Source organism: Lathyrus oleraceus, chromosome 6 (assembly GCF_024323335.1).
Source record: "Lathyrus oleraceus cultivar Zhongwan6 chromosome 6, CAAS_Psat_ZW6_1.0, whole genome shotgun sequence".
Taxonomy (NCBI): domain Eukaryota; kingdom Viridiplantae; phylum Streptophyta; class Magnoliopsida; order Fabales; family Fabaceae; genus Lathyrus; species Lathyrus oleraceus.
This window is the reverse complement of record NC_066584.1, coordinates 314558832-314581383: the sequence shown is the minus strand read 5'-3', so window position 1 is coordinate 314581383 and position 22552 is coordinate 314558832. Positions and strand designations below refer to the sequence as shown.

General features: G+C 36.4%; 2 protein-coding genes across 2 annotated transcripts; both read left to right on the top strand.

The window, feature by feature from the left end:
* The first annotated feature begins 2356 nt into the window (after window positions 1-2356).
* On the top strand, window positions 2357-3142 carry LOC127095408 (uncharacterized). Its single transcript, XM_051034104.1, has one exon. It carries the CDS (start codon window positions 2357-2359, stop codon window positions 3140-3142), a length of 786 nt encoding a protein of 261 aa, XP_050890061.1.
* A 4936-nt stretch (window positions 3143-8078) lies between these two features.
* Window positions 8079-9603, top strand: LOC127092900 (uncharacterized). Its single transcript, XM_051031790.1, has one exon. The coding sequence runs from the start codon at window positions 8266-8268 to the stop codon at window positions 9421-9423; it is 1158 nt and encodes a 385-aa protein (XP_050887747.1). The 5' UTR covers window positions 8079-8265; the 3' UTR covers window positions 9424-9603.
* The last annotated feature ends 12949 nt before the right edge of the window (window positions 9604-22552 follow it).

The window sequence follows — 22552 nt, the reverse complement described above, 5'->3', positions numbered from 1 at the left end:
TAGTAGTGTTGTGACTCAAAATATGGTGATCCCTAAGCTTAAAGATACGGGGAGTTTTTCTATCACCTGTCAAATAGGCACCATGAACTTTGATAGAGAAATTTGATATTTAGGGGACAATGTTAGCCTGATGCACTTATTTGTATGCAAAAGGTTAGACATGGGTGAGATGAAACCGACAAATGTATCTCTACAACTGGCAGATAGATCGGTTAAATACCTTATATATGTTTTAGAATATGTTCTAGTGAGAGTAGGAGAGTACTATGTGCCCGTAGGCTTTATCATAATGTAGATCGAAGAGGATTCCCAAATCCCGATACTTCTAGGTAGGCCCTTCCTAGCTACGGCGGGGGCCATCATTGATGTTAAGAAAGAGAAGTTGACTTTTGAGGTAGGAGAAGATAGAATCGAGTATATATTGCTAAAACTCATGAAAAAACCTTCATTGACGGATTCTTGTTGTTTAGTGGATTTAATCATCAGTTGTGTTCGAGAGAGCGCATCAAAGCCTACTCCGACCAATGAGATGGAAGAGTGTTTGTTTGATAACACTAAGATTGATAAAGAAAACATCGAAGCTAAGGTTTATGGGAAAGTATTGGAAAAAAGTTTCATTTCCACTAACCAAAGCTTTTAAGCGCCTGTAACACATGGTGATAGACCTAAAAACAAAAACCCTAAATAGGGTTGAAGTATGGTAAACCCAAGAAGAAGAGAGGAGCGAAAGAGGAGGTCCATGAAAAACCAGACCAAAAATATGAGCCTCCTAATAGAAGGAGGAAGAAAAAGGAAGAAGGATGTATGACATGGATGAATAGAATTAGTTGGGCCCCAAAAATAGCTAAGAGAGATGCTAGGGACTCAAGTTTGAAGGAAGAACCTTCCTGAGCTTGAAGGTCTAAGAGGTCAAGCTAAACGACCTTAAACAAAACACTATGTGGGAGGCAACCCACACTTTTCACACTAATTTTTGTTTTTGTTGTTGTTTGATTTTCTTTCAGTTAATAAATAGGCTCGTGAAGGAGAAACAATACAAGTGATAAAAGCTAAAAAACTTGAGAGAAATCGACAAAGAAATTTTGTTGGGAAAAACCTGATAAAACCACAAGAAAACAAAATTCCCCATACAAAAAACAGGGAGATACTACAGGCGATTATAACACTTGCTACGAGATGTAGTAGCCAAACTCCTCCAAAATCCTAAATCTCATTTGCCATATAAAATCCAAGGAACTACTACGGGCGGCCTTAGCACCTGCTACGGGCCGTAGCAGGCCCAACACCCCAAAGTTTAATTATTTTTTTTACTTTATCCCTCTTTCTCATGGCCCTAACCACCTTTATATCACCCAATCATTACCATTAACTCACCTTTAAACCTTTAAAATCTGATTTTTCCAATCACTTTATCACCAAATCTATCTCTCTAAACATACCATCTTCATCTTTCTCTTCAAAAACTTATAAACCTCAATTAAAACAAAAACAAAAGCTTCAACCTTTACCCTACTCCCACCACCAAATAATAAAAACACCCTCATGAAACCTTAAACAATCATCACCCTAATCACACTTCCAGGCACAAAAATTTCAAAAATCTAAATTTGGATTTTTCGACTTTCACCAACAATGGCGCCAAAAGGAAGTGACAATGGAAAGTAAGTCACTGAATCATCATGACCCAAAAAGAGAGGGATCACTAGAGCCTTAAATCCTCACATCATCGTCTTCAAGAATGAAGACCAAGCCAAACAGCACTTCGCCCTGATCAAGCGCAAACTCACACCAATAAGGTACATTGTTTGAAAACACTATTTCTACTCTTAGTTTAAAATTCAAAATAGATATAATGTTTCATTCCATAGGGTTTTTAAAGTTTATTCAAAGGGAGGCCCTAACATATGAGTGTATTATCCTTGAGTTTTTGAGTACCTTAGATTTTAAATTGTTGAAAAGTTGATAGGCGATATGAGGTACTATTATGGCACTCTTAAATGTCGTATGTAACTCCCCAGACTGCTTTCAGCCACAGGTCGGTCCATTCGACCAGGTTTTATGATGTTGTTCATTCCCTAGTATACGACGAGTGGGTGAACATTGTCTATACAATATTTCTTCTAATAGTTGTTTGTTGTTGTAACAGAGAAATGGCTGGAAGAAATGATCGCGCAATCACTGATGCCACGGCAGCTTTGGCTCAGGTTTTGCAAGCTCAACAAAACCCACTAGTTGAAGATGCTGAATCTCATTGGCTGGACAGGTTTTAGAGAAATAAACCACCACTTTTAAAGGAAGGTATGACCCTGAAGATGCTCAAGTTTGGTTGCAAGAGATCAAGAAAATATTTTGAGTGATGGCTTGTGCGGACCCTCAGAAGGTTCTTTATGGTACTCACATGTTGTTAGAGGAAGCAGAGTACTGGTGGGATAATGCTAGACAAAGATTTAAGGCTAATGGTATTACGCTAACTTGGGTTATTTTTAGGGACACATTCTTGGAAAAATATTTCCCAGCTGATGTACGTAGCAAAAAGGAGATTGAATTCCTTGAACTTAAGCAAGGGAATATGACTGTTGTAGATTATGCTGCTAAGTTTGAGGATTTTTCTAGGTTCCGCCCTCACTATAATATGGTGGAAGCTGAAGTGTCAAAATGCATTAAGTTTGATAATGGACTTCGCCTAGAGATCAAACAGTTTATTGGGTATCAGGAAATTCGTCAGTTCTCCGTGTTGGTCAATAAGTATTGTATGTATGATGAAAATAGTCGTGTTAGATATGCTCGTTACAAGAGTATTAGTGAGAAGAAGAATGGATACCAGAGTCATGGCAAGCCGTATGTGACTCCAGTTGCTAAGGAGGATCATAAGACTCATCAGAACACTGCAAGTGGGAAAGGAACAAGTGAAGGAAATGCTCATACTTCTATTAAGTGTTTCAAGTGTGAAGAATTAGGTCATCGTGCTTTAGAATGTACTTCTATGAAGGTTTTCAAGTGTGGGAAATCGGGACATCATGCTAGTGAATGCAAGCGTGCAATTGTGACATGTTTCAATTTTGGAGAGCAAGGTCATATTCGTACTCAGTGCCAGAAGTCGAAGCAAGCTCAATCAAGTGGTCGAGTTTTTGCTTTGATTTGATTCGAGGTATGTGTTTCATAATGATATCTCTTTTGTTGCAATCACCGTTAAGGGTGGCGTAATATATGGGTTAGAAAACCAGTTGAGGGAGTCTTAGCTAGTGATGTTTAGTAAGAGATTTTCGAGGACGAAAATCATTTTAAGTGGAGGAGAGTTGTAACACCCAAAGTTTAGTTATCTATTTTTAATTGAATTTATATTAGTTTAGCTAATTTAATTTAATTTAATTATATATTATAAATATTAAGAAAATTAGAGATATTTTAGAGTTGAGAGAAAATAAAATTTAACTTAAAATTAGGGAGAAAGAGGTGTTTTGAGTAAAGAGTTTAGGGTGTGGTGAGATTTAATGAGAATAATGGAATTATTATTTTAATTAAGATAATTGAGTTTATTTGAGTAATTATATAACTACATAATTAGAATATTGTTTGAGTTGGAATAAAATAATTCTTTTAGAATTTTATTTAATTAATTGAATAATAGAAATTAAATAGAAAATAGAGTTTCAGTGAGGGTGAAAGAAGTAATTGAGACTTTTCGGTTAAATAAATAGATAATCTAGATGAGATTTTGGAAAAAAAAAGAACGCGGATTTGTGGGAAAAGGTTAGCGACAGAAAAATCTAAGAGCGGTCATTTGGAAAGAGGCATAAACAAAATTCCAAATCCAAAATTTTCATCGATCGTTAAACTTTAAGGTAAGGGGGAAAAATCTTTACTTATGAGTGTGTAAGCAGACAGATAGAGAGGGATCTTTATCCTCCTATCTTTTTCCTTCTCCTTTTGTGTTTTGTGTTGTGACTATGGTTTGTGGCCAAAAGGAGTTTCAGCACAACCCTTTGGGCATATATTGATAGACTTCCCTTATTTTCATGAGTATTTATAAATTTATAAGATTATTTCTATTGAATCCGATTTGATTGCCTTGTTGTTGTATGATAATATGTGGTTGTGCCTTTGAGGCAAATTATAATAATTGAGTCTGTTGTAAATATTGATTTGCATCAATCGAGTCGGGAAGGTAAAAAAAGGCCCCGAGGCCGAGCTACGAGTTAATTGATAAATATTGTTGAGTTATTTATTTATTTATAAATATTGTTAATAGTTATTATTATTTTAAAAGAAAAAAAAATGGACGCGAATTATTTGTTATTGTCATTGTCGTGTCGCTAACACAATCGAATGGGTGAATTTACGATACAGTAACATGATATTAGTTTATCACGTTAGCGATTCTATTTTTATTCGCTACAGTAACATGACAAAAAATTATTGAATGGTAGTACTCCTGTTGAAAAATAGTATGATTATGCATGCATACAGAAGTAAAAAAAAAGATATAGATTTAGCATAACACTAATTCTATTCATACACTTTTTGCATTTGAACAATGTTATCCCTAAGCTAATATTATTTCCAAATAGTCACTATGGAATATTTGGTATCATGAAATGTCAGATCAAAATACAATAATCAAATTAGTTTTGATAATATACATTATTATTATTATTATTATTATTATTATTATTATTATTATTATTATTATTATTATTATTATTATTATTATTATTATTATTAATTGATAATGTTAGTTGAATTTGATTAGTTTAAAATTATATTTCAAGTTTTGACTTAAAGTTAAAGAATATTGAATAAAAGGAGCTAACGGATTAATTAGAGTTATAATTTGATCATGTCAGGGTTGTCAATTGAGTATTTTAAAGTACTTTAGAATACTTTAGAGTCATTTTATTTATTTATTTTGAGTAATTCTAATATGTTTAGAGTTGTCAAATTTGTTTTCAAATTGTTTAAATTAAGTCTAGTGAACTTTATTTTATAATAAAATAATAATAATAATAATAATAATAATAATAATAATAATAATAATAATTTAATATTATTAATTATAATATTTTAAAATTGAGTCGGAGATATTTATCAATTAAAGTTGTTTATGGGTTCGCCTTGAGCACTTTGTTGAGTAAAAGTCAAGAATTGTTAACCTTAAATGAGTTGCGACTATAAAATAAATTAATATTATTATATTGCTATATTTCGAGCTTTTGTTGAATTGATGTGTAAGTTGGAGTTATTGAATAATAATATAATTTTACTTTATTATTTTTAATATAATTATTGATATTTAATTATATAGTATTCTTTTCAAGTTGTGTAGTTTAGAGAGAACTATTGTGTTGGTCTTGCATTGGCAAATTGTGGTTAAAAGAAAACCTTGTCTAGAGAGGACTTTGTTCAAAGAGAATATTTTATGAGATTACGAGATTTTATATGTTGGTTGATTTTGAGTTGTGATTGACATTATATATTCATGCATTCATGTATATTGGAGATAGATATGACTTCGGTCTGACGAGGTCCAGTGCTCAGAGAGAGCCAGTGACAAGGTACAATGCTCAGAGAGAGTCAATGACAGTCTCCTTGTTCAGAGCGAACATTTTCCAGAGAGGAATTGGATACGTGGATAATTCTAAAATAGCTCGGACATCCAAAATTTTGGTACCATATGCTTTTTTGGAGGAGTACATTGCATGAATACGCTGCATTGTGATATATTGTTGTTGTTTGTGTATGATTGTGTTATGTCTATATATGTTATCCTTGCTGACTAATACACCAATAACTTATGTAAAGTTATTCTCACCCTTTTCTGTTGTTGTGTGGCTCGTTATGCCTATGTTGCAGATACAAGTAGCGGGTAGTAGCTATGAGTTGGAGAATGACACATATTGTCTTCTTCTTTATTTACATTTTCGAGTTTCTTTTGGTTTCGTGTTGTCGCTCTGATATGTAACACTGGAACGAGATTTATTTTTGAATTGTGTTTTATTTTTCCGAGATTGATGGGACTATTTTCCCTCACGCTTGAGTATTGAACCATTTGTTTGGATTTATTCAGTTAAACCTGTTGAGATTATTCGCTACGTATTTTAAAAAAAAAATTGAGAATAATGTTGTGTTAAAGAGATGTGTGACACCCTTAGTGCTTAATTATGTTTATTCTTATGATTTTAATTAAATAAGACTCATGGAGTTTCAGGGTGTTACAGTTACTCTATGACACATGGAAGCCTGTCGAGATCGAAGATTGCATAGAGACAAAGACGTGACGTGATTTGCTGTGTCAACCGTTGCAGATGGTTATGTTAAGACTAGTGTATAAGTAGTGTTCACTCATTAATTTAGACTTCTGCAATTGTACATGAATTCTAAAAACTCCAAGTATCCAAGTGTTTAGTGAGAAAAGAGTGTTCTGAGAATGTGTGCATGTGCATTCTATTTAATGAATAAAGTTCTTTATTTTCAAGTCATTTATTGTTTTTGAAGTTATTTTCAAATCTTTTCCTTTCGACTTTAAACTTAAACATGTTTCAAACTCATAGGTTTTGCACAATATGTCTTGAGATCTTTTTGAGTTTAATCCCTTAAGTGAAATCAAACTTGTCTTGTTTACCAAATTTCACAGTAAACATCCACTCATCACACTCACAATTTAGAACCATCAAAAGCATTAGGTGAAGTATAAAAAGGAAGGGAAAGCAAACATAGTACCTGAATAAGAATGGAAGAGACGAAGTCTTGAGGAGAAAAAGTTTTAGTGAGAGAAAGGGATGAACTCTTAAGCATGGAGAGAGAACCAATTGTATTTCTAAAAAAGTTAGTGAAGTATGTGGGTGGAAAAAACCACTATTTAAACAAGGCTTTGGGTACACAAAGAGCTCGTAGAAAAAAGGCTAAAAAGCTCTAGTAGTAAAGTACAATGATAAGAACAGAGGCGTTGCAATTTCCAATAAAAAATAATCATGAGACATTAAGTCACTTCCCGAAACACAGAAGACTAAGAGTTTAGTGGCAGACAATACGTCGGCCAAAGCGGGTTGAAGTTAGTATATGATCTAATGTTTACCTTGATCTGGATGGCCTTACTCTTAAGCATTTTTCCCCAAGGGCCTCAGGCTTGGGGATTGCTGTACATCCTGAGAAATTACAAGGGTTAGATTTGTAGTTTGATCGAGTAACAAGATCGAATTAGTCTAGATGACCCCACTCTTAAGCATTTTGTCCCGTTGGACCTCATTCTTTCGAGACTATGTAGATCCCATAGAATTTCTTGGTCAAAATATTTTCCATGATTGAAATTAGAGTCCGATTGAAAAATATACTCAAAATACCCTGACAAGTTCTCCCATAAGCATCTCGCCCATCCGAGTCTCATGATTGGGGAGAGGTTGTGTACATCCCAGAAAATTTAAGTCAGGTTGGATTATGACTAATAGTTGAACTAAGCACGACCCATTTATGGAACCTAGACACATCAATAGCCGCCCAAGGTAGGATGACCCAGGACATGCATTTAAGAGGCATTATTATGTGATATCAATATATTCTAATATATCTGTCAATGCATTAATTACCGAATAAAGGACTATGAATCAGTATAAAATAGGTCGCGACAACAAATAAAAAGGAGACTCAATTTTGATTGAAAAGTTATTATTATAGCTCTTTCTAAAATCAGATGAGGATGAGCTATTCAATTAGTATTTTTTGCGTGAACAAATTAAAAACATTTTTTAATCATAAATTTATTTAATTAGTTTTTAAATGGTGTTAAATAGATTTATATATTTTTTTTGGTATTTATGAAACATTGTAGTTTTTTTTCTATTCAAACCCATATAAATTTATACTATAGTCTCTCATTCCACCATTTTTCAAAACACTCAATTTGTTTGAATTACACGACCTGAACAATCTAGATTATGTAATTGAAACCTAACTAATTAATGGAATCCAAAAAAATAGTCCATAATAACCTATTACTCCAGCAAAACCAATCTGTCTCAAACAACCACCCTTCTCTCCTTCATCCAATATCTCACATAAATCAAACCCAAAAATAAATAAATAAATGTGCCATTTTTAGCTTTCCAATATAACTAAACCATGCTAGCTTTTTCCCATAGATAGATAAAAGTATATATTTTCATCTCTCCTTCAGGGTGGTGGGCAACGCCACCGGCTACCTCCCCCGCCATCATCAATCATCCTCATAACAATACCATTTCAATTTCCACACAACAATCACCAACATCAACAATGTCAATGCTAGCACCCCCATTTCAACTCTTAGAAATGAACATCATATCAGCACAAGATCTATCACAAGTTTCTAAATCAATCAAAGCCTACGCAGTTGCATGGCTCAATCCAGAACGCAAGTTAACCACCCAAATTGATCCTCACGGTCACAACAACCCTACCTGGAACGAAAAATTCGTTTTCCGCATCGACGATGATTTCCTCCAATCCGATGATTCCTCCGTCATGATCGAAATCTACTCGTCCACTTGGCTCCGCGATGTCCTCATCGGAACCGTCGGCGTTCATCTCAACAGTCTCATACCTCGTTCAGGTAACCGCAAATCGAAGATCCGTTTCGTCGCGTTACAGGTTCGTCGTCCCTCCGGTCGTCCTCAGGGGATTCTCAACATCGGCGTTAATCTCGTCGACGCTACGTTGAGAAGCATGCCGATGTATTCTGAGCTTAGTGGTTCCGCGATTGAATATTACGATATAACAAACCCTAAAAAAAAGAATCAAACCGAAAACAATAATTATGATGCTAAGCTTATGATGACGCTTCAACGATCACAGAGCGAGAAAAACGATTCGACGATTAATGATTATACTTATAATCCTGACGGAAAAAACGGTTACGGCGATGAATCTGAATCTGAAATCAGTGTTCCGAATCCGACTGGCAGGAAAGGTGTGATCGTGAACGCCAACGGATCATTATGTTCTGACGTCGGGCCTTCTCCGTCGGTTGTGGCAGCAGCTATAGCAAAAGGACTGTATCCATTGCCATTGCAGATGCCGCGAAAAACAATGAATTCCACTTCAATGTTTGAGAAATGGCCGCCGGAGAAAGAGAATGGCGGGGAACGGCTGAATATGAAGATGGATCGGTGGAGAACGATAGAGTTGCCGCCACCGGTGTATGATCATTTGGGGAAGGATAATAATAGTGTCGAACAGAAAAAGGTGGCGAAACCAACTGCAAAAGGAAAAGGTAAGAATCAAAAATCACGGCAAAATGGACCGTTTTCGTGCTTTGGAACAGCATTAGGGTGTGAGATTTCAATAACTTGTGGCGGGGGTAACGGTAAGAAGAGGGTTGGTGGTGGCAATAACAAGCCTCGAGCTGTTACTGCATCTGAACTTACTTATGATGAATCCTCATATATGGGATGAAGTGCATGTATGTTGTAAAACTAAATTTTATTGTTATGGTTGTGTTGTGATTCATATATAGTTTGGGTTAGAAGTAGAAATGTGATTTACCCTTTCTTTCTTTCTCAACTGATTTATCATATGTTGAGGATGAGATAATGTATATCAAAATTGAATATTGATTTAATCATAATTTGTTGATTTGCCCTTTCTTTCTCAACTAGTTTTGCTATTTAATTTTCTTTTTAAATTCACAAATGATCGTAAAGGATAGAAAAGAGAGAATAATTTATTGATGACAGGGGGAATTCGTTGCATATGCATTTGATTAGAAAAAACAAAAGCAGCAATATGAAATCTCCTTAAATATTCCCTCCAAACTTTAGAGTAAAATGGACACTCAAAAGATAGATGTGTCAAAATCTCCAACCTAACACTTTGAACCACAACTATTATTGTTCCCTTTCATTCTCCATTCTTCTTATTTTCCTATAAGACTGAATTGAAGGTCGTGTTCATGAAGTAGAATGTGAGGTGGACCTCACTAGCTATATTAGTTATGAAGTGTTGTGATGCTAACTGCTAAGTGCGAGTATGCATCTTAGAATAAAAAGACGGAGAAAAATCAAATTACAATTTCTTAGGTGTGGTTTATATTATTTTTTATAGAAAATATGATAAATGTGTTTAAATATTATTTAGGGAGTAAAAATTGAAGGAAATTTTATACGCATGAGGAGATTATATATCGGTCATATTTTTATTAAAGAATAATAAAAATCACATTTAAAGAATTGTATCTAAGTTTTTTTCTAAAAAATTGATCTTACTCGTACTTTGATTAGTTGAAAAAGTTTAAATTAATGATTTGTATGTGTTCCATTTTGAAACTATAAATAATTGAAGTTTAAGGAATCCTAAACCGGTGGTGTTAATCTCTGATACAACAGCGTGATGGTGAACTTGCAAAATTAGCACTTCAACGCGCAAGTCAGTTCGAAATTTAAGATAAATACCATGAAATGGAGATAAAAAAATGTACCTTGTATTCGTGTGAGATAACTTTTACACCTTGGGTCATGTGAAGTGGATTTGCATTAATTTGGGCATTTGACCGACGCAAAACAGTTTTCCCAAAGGCTTGCCGGATCCTTAGGGGGTGGGGAAATCTTTAGCGGTCATGATCGACCTCCAAGGATATCATATGTTTTGAACTAGAAGTGAAACACTTGGAGTCAATTGAAAAAGTAGCATGGGGGCAAGCACATTAAATAATTTCTTATTACTGAAATGTTTGCCCCTTGCTCCCAGTACGTAATCCTAGGTGTACAAGGTAGGGAATGATTCCCCTATTTAGAGTACTTGAGTATTTTTAGCTCTACGTTCTTTCTAATGGGATGGTTGATTTGTTGCCTTTAGATTTTTTTCCAGCTTTAGATTTGAGTTGTTGATTATGATTTGGCTCCCTTATAAATGATATGTCTCGCCCCAAAGTCCTTTTTTGCTTTACTGCTATTATTTTATCATTTCTTCTTTCTAGGTTTGGATCTTTGATCTCTCGCTCAAGCATTTGGAGCTTTTGTTGCTTCATTTTATGCGATCTCGTCCTATTTATCTTTCTCCATTACATGTACGCCAATGCCTTTCCTCTTCATTTGATCATGGCCAACTCATGGAATGCTCCAGTAACGATGTTTACGAGCTCACCAGCATAGAATCTTCATTGACCACGGGAGTGGAGAATCCCAAATTTGTGGAACTTCTCTATAGTAGGAACTTCCCTATCCTTCCCCCAAATCTCTTTCTGCTTATTCTAGGTTGGAGTTAGGTTCTTCTGGTGAAGATGGTGATTCGTATATGAGCGATATTATCATTCGTATCGCTTCTCTAGCCCGCACTAAATAAAATTGAGGTCTTGCCTGGTATGAGATATTTGTGTTTGAAATGGTTTGTTCCAATAGGTCTCTCAGGGTGAACTTTTCCCCTCAAGGCTTTATTACTTCTAATCAATCTGATTTACTTTGTGATGCAGACGAAGAACTCACTCAGTTAGATGAGCTGATGGCGGAAACCAATACGAATAATTACTCAATGTTGGACCCTGAGTACTTTGAGACTCTCTCTCCTTATACCCGGGAGGAGGTTGCAAGGGAAGCCTACTTAGAGGTGGGGTCATCTTCACTTTTGGATGATCTCGACAATCCTTGTAGATAAACAAATGTGCATAAGGTTTGAAGGATGCTTTATTTCCTTTTATGACTGCATCTTCCAGAAGTTGGGTGTTCGGCTTTTGCTTACTACTTTTTAAAAAGAGGTATTGTATCTCCTTTGTATTCCTTTCTTGCAGCTTCATCCTATTAATTGGGCCTTTTTTAGGGTCTTCTAGTATTGGTATGAGTATCAGAGAGACATGGTTTTAGGCTCCAAGAACCTTTTTTCCACCTCTTTGAGATTAAATCTCCAAGGGGGGCGAGGGTTATGACCTCGTTTCTATTTGCCATGCTAAATTAAAGTCTTTTGTGTTTACATAGAGAGTGGAAGGAGTTCGAGACTGATTATTTCTTAGCCACACTAATTTCCCTTATTACTCACGCTGGATTATGCGTTGTTTCGACCCCTTCCTCTTAGACGGGTGTGTGCGCCGATTGGAGGAGACAATTCTAGTCCCTGGATCACTTATTAAAGGGGCTAAATCTTACTTCATTTAGTATGACACTCTTACCGATGCGGAGAAGACCATGAATGATACTTTGCATTCCTTTTTTATTGATGAGATATGTTGTCAGGATATCGCCAATGCGAGATCCATTGAGGAGAGAAAGGAGCTTTTCGGTACCTACTATATTCTTGCTTTGTTTGTGGTTTATGAGTCTGTACTTCCTCTTATTTCTTTATATTTTTAGACACTCTCAAAAGGAAGAAACCATCGATTTCTCGTGTCGTGCCTATGCAGAATGATGAAGCCCCTTTCCCACCAAAGGAATCCTCATGATTGTGTTGATGTCCTCAGAAGAATGAAGAAAAAAGAACCATGACAGAGCTACCTTGGTCGGGGCTAAGAAGGATCGGGGTAAGGCGCCCATCTAGAAGAGTCCCGCTAAAATGTCGAAGCAGAAGGGTCCATTTCTACCATTAACATGCCAAAAAATGCAGGGAATAATCCTCTCCCATTTCCCCCTATGTTGGCCATTTGATTGCCTTAGACCGCAACAGAGATAAGGGATTATGTGTTTGTTGAAGACTATACCCACGTCCGCATGCTCTCCAAAATAGGCAAGTCCAGCTTGTTGGGATTAGTTGTTGCAGACGACTTCTCTTATAAATCAATTTTTCAGCTGGTCGTGAGGAACTTCTAGTCTCCGACATAACTTCTTAAGAGGCCGAGTCTTAGAAGGCTCGTGATTAGTGCATTTTGATGCACACTCTTTCACTATTATGCTATGATAATTTTATAATTTTTCTTGTTATTGATATTGTTTTTGGTATATTTTCCAATTCTAATTTTATTTTGCTCTTATTTTATTTTCTTCATTTATTTCCTGAATAAGTAGTAATTTGATATTTTTTCACTGTGCATATCATTACTTGAGCTATGAGATGTCTTTTGATGCGTTATAATATGAGTTGGAAAGCTTATGATCTTATTGGATGCTTCAACTTGGTCATTTTCCTAGGCATAATAAGTTGTGGATGTTAACAACTTAGTTCCCATCTCAGAAGCAAACTCTTGCATCTTTTGACCAATAAACACCAACCCTTGATCATTTGTAATAGTCTCTAGAATTTTGAATCTATAAATAATATACCTTTGGATAAAATCTATTATTGCATCCTTGTCGACATTGACTAAGGGTATTGCTTTTATCCATTTAGTAAAATAATCAATACCAACTAAGATATACCTATAAATTCTAGGCAATGTTGGTCAAATCTCGCCAACCAAGTCTAGAGCCCAACCTATGAACGTCCATGGTTTCACAATTGCAAGTAATTCGCTTACAGAAACATGTTGAATGCATGCATGTATTTGACATTCTTAACACCCCTTAGTGAACTCAATACAATTTTTTAGCATTGTAGACCAATAAACACCTTGTCGAAATAATAACCATTACATTTTATGTGCAACTTGATGGGTGCTACATGCTCCACTATAGACATCGATACTGCCAAGTATGCCTCACCTTTGGTAAGACACTAGAGAAAGATACCTTCAGGGGCCTTTTTGAACAGTTCGTTCCCTGTGATAATATAACTTAGAGACCTGTATTTGACCTTTTGATTGGTCGACCCTGTTGGATTTTCTATATATATTCCACTATTGGCTTTCACCAATCAGTATCTGTCAAATCATTATTGGTAAAGATCTCAAAGTTTTCAGAATCTGTAGATCCTAATTTCATCATCGACAAATCTGACGAAGATAACCTCTTCGATTTCACTCTTCCTCGAACCTTAATTAATTCTTCCAAATTTCCCTTTGGTACTTTGTATCCCAAGGCAATCTAAGTCAGATCATTTGCCTCTTGGTTTTCAAGTCGAGGGACATGTTGAATGTCAACATAATTGAAATGCTTAATAAGTCGGTTTACTATAACGAAGTACATTATTGAATTCTCCTTAATAGACATATACTCTTTTGTTATTTGCTTTTTAACCAACTCAGAGTCTCCCCTGATCTCGATTATTTTGGCCCCCAAATCCAACAAAATTTCAAGGTCGGCTATCAAAGCCTCGTATTCGCCCTCGTTATTCGAGCAAGAGCCGTCAATTTTGTACTTAAACTTCCTCTGAATCTTATTAGGAGAGATTACTAAAATTCCAATACCAGTTCAATTTTTATGGCTACAACTATCAAAGTATGATTTCCAAGGTTTCGATTCCAAATAATTTTGAGGTGTCTCGACTATCTCATGATTTACTATAAAGTCGGCGACCACCTGCCCCTTCATCGCCTTTAAAGACATATATGTCAAGGGATATTCATTTAAGGCAAGAGCTCACTTTCCAATTCGACTATGCAGAATTGACTTAGATAATATACACTTAATGATATCAAAATGCGAAGATACATAAACATCAACGGATTTTATATAATGCTTTAATTTAATACAGGAGAAATACAAACAAAGGCACGTCTTTTCTATTAGACTATACCTTGTTTTTGCGTCATTCAATACTTGACTGAGGTAATAAATGACCCTTTCAATGTCAATATTATCCTTTTGTGCTAACAGGCTTCCTATGGTCAGTCTGAGGCTGAAATATACAATCTCATGCACTTATTCCTAACAGGAGGAGACAATATCAGGGGGTGCATGAGGTACTCCTTTATTTCTTCAAAAATCTGTTGATGCTCTTATTTCCACTTGAACTCTTCTTTTTTCAGGCGAAGCAATGGTGAGAACGCTTGTGTCTTTCCAGTAAGGTTCGGAATAAACCTCCTCAAAAAGTTGTTTTTCCCCAATAAAGATTGGAGCTCTTTCTTGGTCGAAAAAGGTTGAGTATCCATGATGGATTTAGTCTTATTTTTATTTATCTCGATTCCCTTTTTGTGGACAACGAAACCAAGGAAGTCTCCAACCTGCACACAAAAAGCACACTTAAGAGGATTAATTTTTAGCCCATATTTTCTCATTCTTTCGAATGATTGTCGAAGGTGGTCAAGATGACCACTTCCCTATACAGACTTAATGACTATATCTTTAATGTATATTTGCATAAAAGTTTCGATATAGTCATGGAAAATCGAATTTATTACCCTTTGGTATGTTTCCCTAGCATTCTTTAAGCCAAATGGAATCACCACCAATTCATAGGTGCCTAAGGCTCATGGACATCGAAATGTCGTCTTCGGAACATCATCATCTGCAATAAATATTTGGTTATAACCAAAGTAACCATCAAACATACTAATAAAATTGAAACATGCTGCTGAGTCAACCAACATTTCAGCGACAAGCATTGGTTATTCGTCCTTTGGGGGTTTCGGCATTTTGATCTCTGAAATCTATGCAAACCCTCAATGTTACATTTTTCTTAATTACCAAAATAATGTTTCAAGCTATTCGACATACCTTGTTGTCCTTATAAACTTTCTTTTTAGGAGTCTTTTGATCTCCTCTTTTATTTTGGACATAACTTCTGGTGCAAACCGTCTTGGCAATTGCTTGATTGGCTTTTTTCCAGGCTTTATCGGCAGCTTTAGTTCCACCAAATCTCTTCTTAAACCTGGAATTTCATTATAATCCCAAGTAAAACAATCTTTATATTCTCAAAGTAAATTAATTACCTCTATTCTCAAACCTGGGTCGATGTTGGCACTGATGTATGTCGGCCTCTTATTAGTTCCATCACCCAAGTTGGTTTCCTCCAATGAATCCTGGGGTTCAATATTTATTGTTGATGCTACGGGATCCTTCTCGAAACCCAAAGGCTCATCATCATAGATGCGATCGAGCTTTTAGCCTTCTACGCTACAATTTTCACTGATTGTTGATAACGACTCGTCGAGTGGTTTTGGCTCAATTTTTATTCTTTGCCCCAAATAAAATATTTATACTTTATTGGATTTGACATCCATGTGTTGTACTTCAGCTTCTAAAGTCACTTTTAATCTATTTTCGGCTACATAAGCCAAAGATCGCTCCAAACCGTCGAACTTATATATCATCGTCAAATTCATCACCCTAACCAGTTGGCTGGATGGTGTCATAACTTCTCCCGCCCATAATCTCTATATCCCATATAAATCCATTGGTCATATGAAGCTTGAGATAATAAAATGTCTCCTCTAAAGGCATGTATGTAAATCCTCCTGGAGAGCCAGGTGCAACGTTAACAAAGTTTTTATCGAAATTACTTTCATCAACGTGATTCACTTATGCCATAAAATAGCCCTGATCGGCCTCTATGTTTTCCGCAATCCCATCATTCCTCCATATTACAACTCTCTGATGGAGCGATGATGGCACAACCCCCATACCATGGATCCACTTCTGACCTATGAGTAGATTGTAACTTGCCTTCGACGTTCTCGCAATAAAAATAGTGGGTCTGGTTATTGATCTGATTGTCATGTCGACCTGTATCACACCCATAGTACGCCCCGTTTTACCTTCATAATTTGATAACACCATGTTGTGTGGCCTCATATCGGTACCATACTTTCCTATTTTTCTTAGTAAAAAATGAGGCATCAAATTGACTGCAGCCCCTCAATCAATCAGAATCTTATCAATTGTGGTATTCTCGACTTGACTCTTATGAATAAAGGTTTTAAGTGACGTTTTAAATAACGCATTTTGCTCCTCGATACAACCATTATTCAACATAGAGTAGCACACAAGTTTATGTTTATCCATTTCTTCTTCATTGCAATCCACTGGTTTCGTCACCTCTGTGACACAGTCGTACTCCCTTGGAAGCACTGGAAACACATTACAGATAACGTCAAAGTCATCCTCCGACCCTGAATCAAAATTACTCGTCGCCATTGGGTGACGCCTCCTCCTTTGCTTTACCTTTCGCTTGATTTACTTTAGGGAAAATAATTACCTTCCTACTGGTTTCTTGATTTGATCACTAACTTAGTTTTGGTATGGTTTGTTGCTACTCGACTCAGCATCCTCCCTTTCTGATTTCTTATTCCTTTGAAACTTGCTTCATTGGGTCATTGACGTTGGATTTTTTTCTTTGTAATTGATGGTCCCATAGGAACATTTCTTAGACACCTGAAATTTATCTCGATAAGTTAGTGAAGAGCCTATGTCCATCTCAAAATTCTTCCATTTCTGGTGGCCAGTTCCCTCTTTGCTTGTAGGTCGAACCCACTTCCCCTAGGGAGCATTAGTTGTCGGAACATAGGTGCCAGGCTTATTCTTATAATGAGTTGGGAATCGTTGTCTCTTATGGTGGGCTCCCATTTTGTCAAGGTAGAACCGAGGTTTGTTGTTCTTCCATTCCCCTTTATATTGCACCCGTCGAGCATTCTCTACCTCATTAGCGGCCTTTCTGTCGAAGACTGCACTGTATCTTGGATAGAGTATCACCTCCGACTCTTTAGCCTTATAGCGGTTAAGGAAGTCGACCAGACCTTCCTCAGTTTTGGGGTAGACATAATTGATCTAATTCTCGTTGCTTTCGACAGCCTCTTCTTCAACCTTCATCTTGAAATCTTCAGTAATCTCGGCCATGTTAATCTCCACTGGTTCAACATAGTGGACTTCTTTGACCTGTAGTGGATCAGAACCAATCTTCAAAGGTGCCTTACTCTTAGCAAACTTCAGCCTTGTGTCATTCAAAGCACTTTGAATAATATCACTGAAAAGAAAATATTGTTAAGTTTTATGCCCAAAAAAATTATGATATTTGCAAAAAGCTTTTTTCTTTCTTTGTCCTAAAGGTGGCACTTTTGCACCCTATGGCATTAAGATTTGGCCATCTGCAACCAAAATATCAAAGATCTCATCATATTTTGTCCCATTGAAAGTATAGGTTTTCTTGGGGAATTCGTCACTCTTTTCAGGCTCAGCAAGGTTCTTGCCATTTGATGGTGTAAGAAGTTTACATACATATGGGGGTCCTGGCTTCAACTCGGCCAAGTCGACCTCGTTCTCTTCGACATGATTATATTCGACATCTGACCTAGGGTCATTTTCATGCATGTCGACATAAGCCACTCTTTATTTTTTGTTTCTATTTACTTTGGCTTTCTCGGTCTTTAACCATTCTACTTGTCGAACTCCGTCGGCCAGTTGGGCCATATCCCTTAGATATTGTGTATCTAATTTCTTTCTTATGGAATAATCTAAGCCCCTAGCCACCATCTCAACTATTTTGTGACAGGAACTTGGGTGAAACACATTTCTTTCAAAATTTGGAACCTATTTAGGTAATCATCAATCGATTCAATGAACTTTCGCTTCATGCTTGACAATTCTTTTAGGCTGATTTTAGACTACCCCATATAGAATTGTTCATGGAACATTCTTTCAAAGCGAGTCCAATCATTAATGGAATGGGCAGGGAGCATTGTAAACCATGCAAACTCATTTTTGTAAGAGAACTAGGGAAATATCTCATCCTCAAATTCTCGTTATTCGATATATCTCCTGCTTTATTCAAATATCAAGCGATATGTTCGACTGTAGATTCATTAGTATCACCAGCAAATTTGGTTAACTTAGGGACTTTCCAACCCATTGGGAGTTTCGACTATAATACATACTTCTATATTGGTGATGTATAGTTTGGCCTTTACAAGCACAGGTTCATACCATTTTGCGCCATTATTCTTTTGATTATGGCTGCAAGGTTATTCTCTCCTACCAAGTTTTCTTATTGGACTCCTTTGTCCACTTGGTCGGCGTCCTGGTTTTGATTAACCACTAAGACTGGCAGATGATTAACTTTTCTAGGCCTCTCTTGTTCGACTACATGGGGCAAAAATTGTTGGCCCCAATTAACTATGTTTTCTTCAAGGGTTATTCCCTCATTTTGAATCGGCCTAGTCACCTGGGGTTGTACAATTGGTCGAACTTGCGCTTGAAGGCCGCCAAAGAAATCGACAATTAGAGTCATCTAATTTTCCAATTGTTGTTAACTATGATTCATATTTTGAATCAAAGGGTTTAATATAGTACCCATTTTCCGGGTAAGCAAGTTAGACATATCATGATTACTTTCGTCCATTTGTTATCTCATTGCCGTCGCAAAATTTATGGTGAAAATCGGCATCGCTTGGGAACTAAATCCCATCCCTAATTGGGGTTTCATGGTTCAACCAAGATTCCCTATAGTTGACTCTGATGCCAATAATGGAGAATATGTAGTCGTGGCATTGTCAGCAAACATCGAAGTATTCGTATGCAAGCCTTGAAGGAGAAGAGCGATCCAAAACGCAACGGAATTTGAAAATTTCTCCTTTAGTGATCCTTACGACTGGTCATGATCAGTGATAGAATCGTTACCTCTTGTGGCGATTGTAACCTTTGATGCGGATCTACGGAGCGATCATGAACGTTGGACAATGACAACACCTCTATTCAGTCCACACGAACGGATTCCTTCAATCTCAGTGCTAGCTGCTAGGAATGAAGGCTTTGAGTGTGTGTGTGTGTGTGTGTGTGTGTGTGTGTGTGTGTGTGAGAGAGAGAGAGAGAGAGAGAGAGAAGAAACGAAATTGCAACTACACAAATGCTTCTGCGTAAGGGTTCTATTTATAGAACCACTTGTGTGGGCTGCATGCTAAAAAGCCCACTTAAGTGTATGTGGCTCATATCTTATAATATGCCAAAACCACTTAAGCTCGTGGTACCTTACCATATTTCGTATTCTACTTAAGTACATCGTACCTTACGATGTTCTACAATTCACTTAAGTGCACTGTATCTTACGGTGTTCCTTAGTTACTCTATCTCTCATCAATCCTTCCTTTTGTGTGTGACCCTGTCGGTTTTCGCGGCATTGACAATTATATTAAATCACATATTTAACATAATAAACAGTGAGTGGTATCTAGCAACACATCACTGCTACCCAAGACATGAAAATGTCATGTGATCTGACAAATCCTTTTGTGATAATACTTATTGTAACACCTCAAAATTTGCCCTCCTCTCTTGGGACTAGCTTAGCATATTGCATTTCATTTTGTAGGACATTAGGCATTACATCTTTGCATATCATGTGGAAATAATGAAGTCATCCTCCAAAGTCTTTTTCAGAAGATAGAGAGGTTAAGAGATTCAAGCTTAAGGGTCTCATGAATTGATGATCAATCATCTGAGGGTTGCTCTTCAATTAGGGTTTTATTGGTTCCTCAAGGAGGTTGAGTATTATCTTGTTGGCAAGGATATATCACCATCATCATGGTCTTATCATCCTAAAGGGGTTCATTGTGCCTGATCATGTTCTTTAGGATTAGGGTTTTGACCTCTGGTCAACCCTAATCAATGGCATTCTCCCAACCAGGGATTCTCAAGGAGATGAGGTCTTTATTGAGATGGAGATTCTAATATTGATTTTATTGAGCTTGTACAAGCTAGGGTTTCATTTTGGAGCCATTTCATCAAGTGGTTGAGGCTCAAAATCATCTGTGCATGTTCAAGTCATCTGTCAGCCAGAAAGTCAACTGAGGGCTAGGAGGTGGAGAAATGAGTTTCAACATCTCATTCATGTTCAAGAGAGGCTTATTCATCATGTCAAATGTATATTTTGAAGAATTTGAGGTCAGATCAAAACTTTCCAAAAATGGAAAGTGACCTGTAATTGAAAGTTTCCAAAAATGGAAAGGTTTTGGTTCAAATTCAACTTGATCTTACATCATCAAATAAGCTTCAAATGAACTATTGTCCAACATGAAAGTTGAAGATCTCTCTCTCCCATTTCCAAAAAGTCCAAGATCATGAATTTATGATGAATGGTTGAGGAGATATGATCAAATCATTGTCAAGTGTGTATGGGACTTCAAAAGGCCATATCTTTTGACTCATAACTCCAAATTGAGTGCTCCTTTTTGCCAATTTCTTATCATGACATGAACTTTCCAAATCATTCATCACATTGCATGAAAATTCATCACATGATCATATGCATATTCATGCTTATTTTGGAGGGAAATTTACAAATTTGAAATTGGTGCATTGTATGGACTTTTTAACCATTCCAACATGCTTGTAAGGTGGTTTTAAGTGGAATTACTCAGCCATATAGCACTGTTCACGTATGCATTAGGCCATGCACCCCTCATTTTCCAAATTTGCCAAAACACCCTATCTTTGTTTTAACTCAACTAAACCTTGCCTAATTACAATTTGGATGTGATTAGTGGAGCATATATATACATAATCATAACAGAAATTTCATTTTTCACCATTTTTAGATCTAGTTTTCATCTCCCTCCATTTTGTTCTCTCAATCATAATTCAAATTTTCTCCAAATAACCTTGCCATATTATTGCATATTCTTGTTCTGTGGTATGGATTTGATATAGATCGAGCTTTGGATCATCAAGTTTAGACCAGAATTGTGCATAGCAAGCTCAAGAACATAGCAATGGCAGTTCAGATTTAAGCAAGATTGAAGCAGTTTCAAGTCTCAATTTCTTCATCAAACATCATAGCAAGTGTTCTGGAGTAGATTTGAAGCTTGCCAAGCCTTGGATCGTGCATTTCAAGAAGCTGCTCTTCAAGAGGTTCAGTTTTCGAATCTCATTTCTCAAATCCATTGCCATGTTAGTGTAGGTTATTGCTTGTTGATTATGCTGGTGGAAATTTCATGTGAAATGGCGCATTATTGAGTGAGATAGGCTTGATTGAAGTTTTGAATGCTAAATTGTTTTTGCTTCGATTAGCATGATTGATGATGAATTAACATGAAATAATGATTGATCTATAACCTACATGTCATGAGGATTCGAATGGTGTATTAATTTGGAATTTCTGCAAAAAAATTGATGCGTGTGTACTGTTCACACCACCGTCTTCGCGAGGAAGACGGTGTTTTCCACCGTGCGTGCCACCAAGCGCCGCCGTCTGCAAATTAGTGTGACTGTGCTAGGGTTTGGTGACTGTAGCGTCCACATGTGCAAAACGATTGGTCCACAATTCTTTGACCACGCCACGCATTACCTTGACTCGCTGACTGGATATGCCACGCAATAAATGAAACTCAGCGTTTCAGTTGTTCCTCAATTCGATTCCATGTTCTGGCACTTTGGTTTTTATTCATTCAGCGCCTGTTTTTTGAATATGAGCACACTTCGAATCCCCCTGGCACCACTTATTCAAATTAATCTTCATTTAACCTTTCCCTCCATTTCCATATGCTATGCTTCATTTCATTTCATTTTTTTTTCAACTTTGAAAATCCATATTAAATTGAAAAATGCTCCAAATAATTCCTGGTTTTTTGCCATTTGATCCTTGAAATGTCTAGAATTTTATGATGTTAATTTATGGAATTGTGCATGGCTGGATTTTGAATTATGTTAGAATGATTGAACATGTGTGCATATGTGACCTTACTCTATTCTTTCCATTGTGAAATGCTTGATATTGATCCAAATGCCATGAAATTTTGCATGATGATTCTTAACATGTTGATGGATGTATGAGGCTTGGTTTGGTATTTTTCTCATATTCCATT

What these genes read in the sequence shown, in the direction of transcription:
- LOC127095408 (XM_051034104.1), top strand. Translation starts at nt 2,357, where the DNA reads ATGGCTTGTGCGGACCCTCAGAAGGTTCTTTATGGTACTCACATGTTG.
- LOC127092900 (XM_051031790.1), top strand. Translation starts at nt 8,266, where the DNA reads ATGTCAATGCTAGCACCCCCATTTCAACTCTTAGAAATGAACATCATA.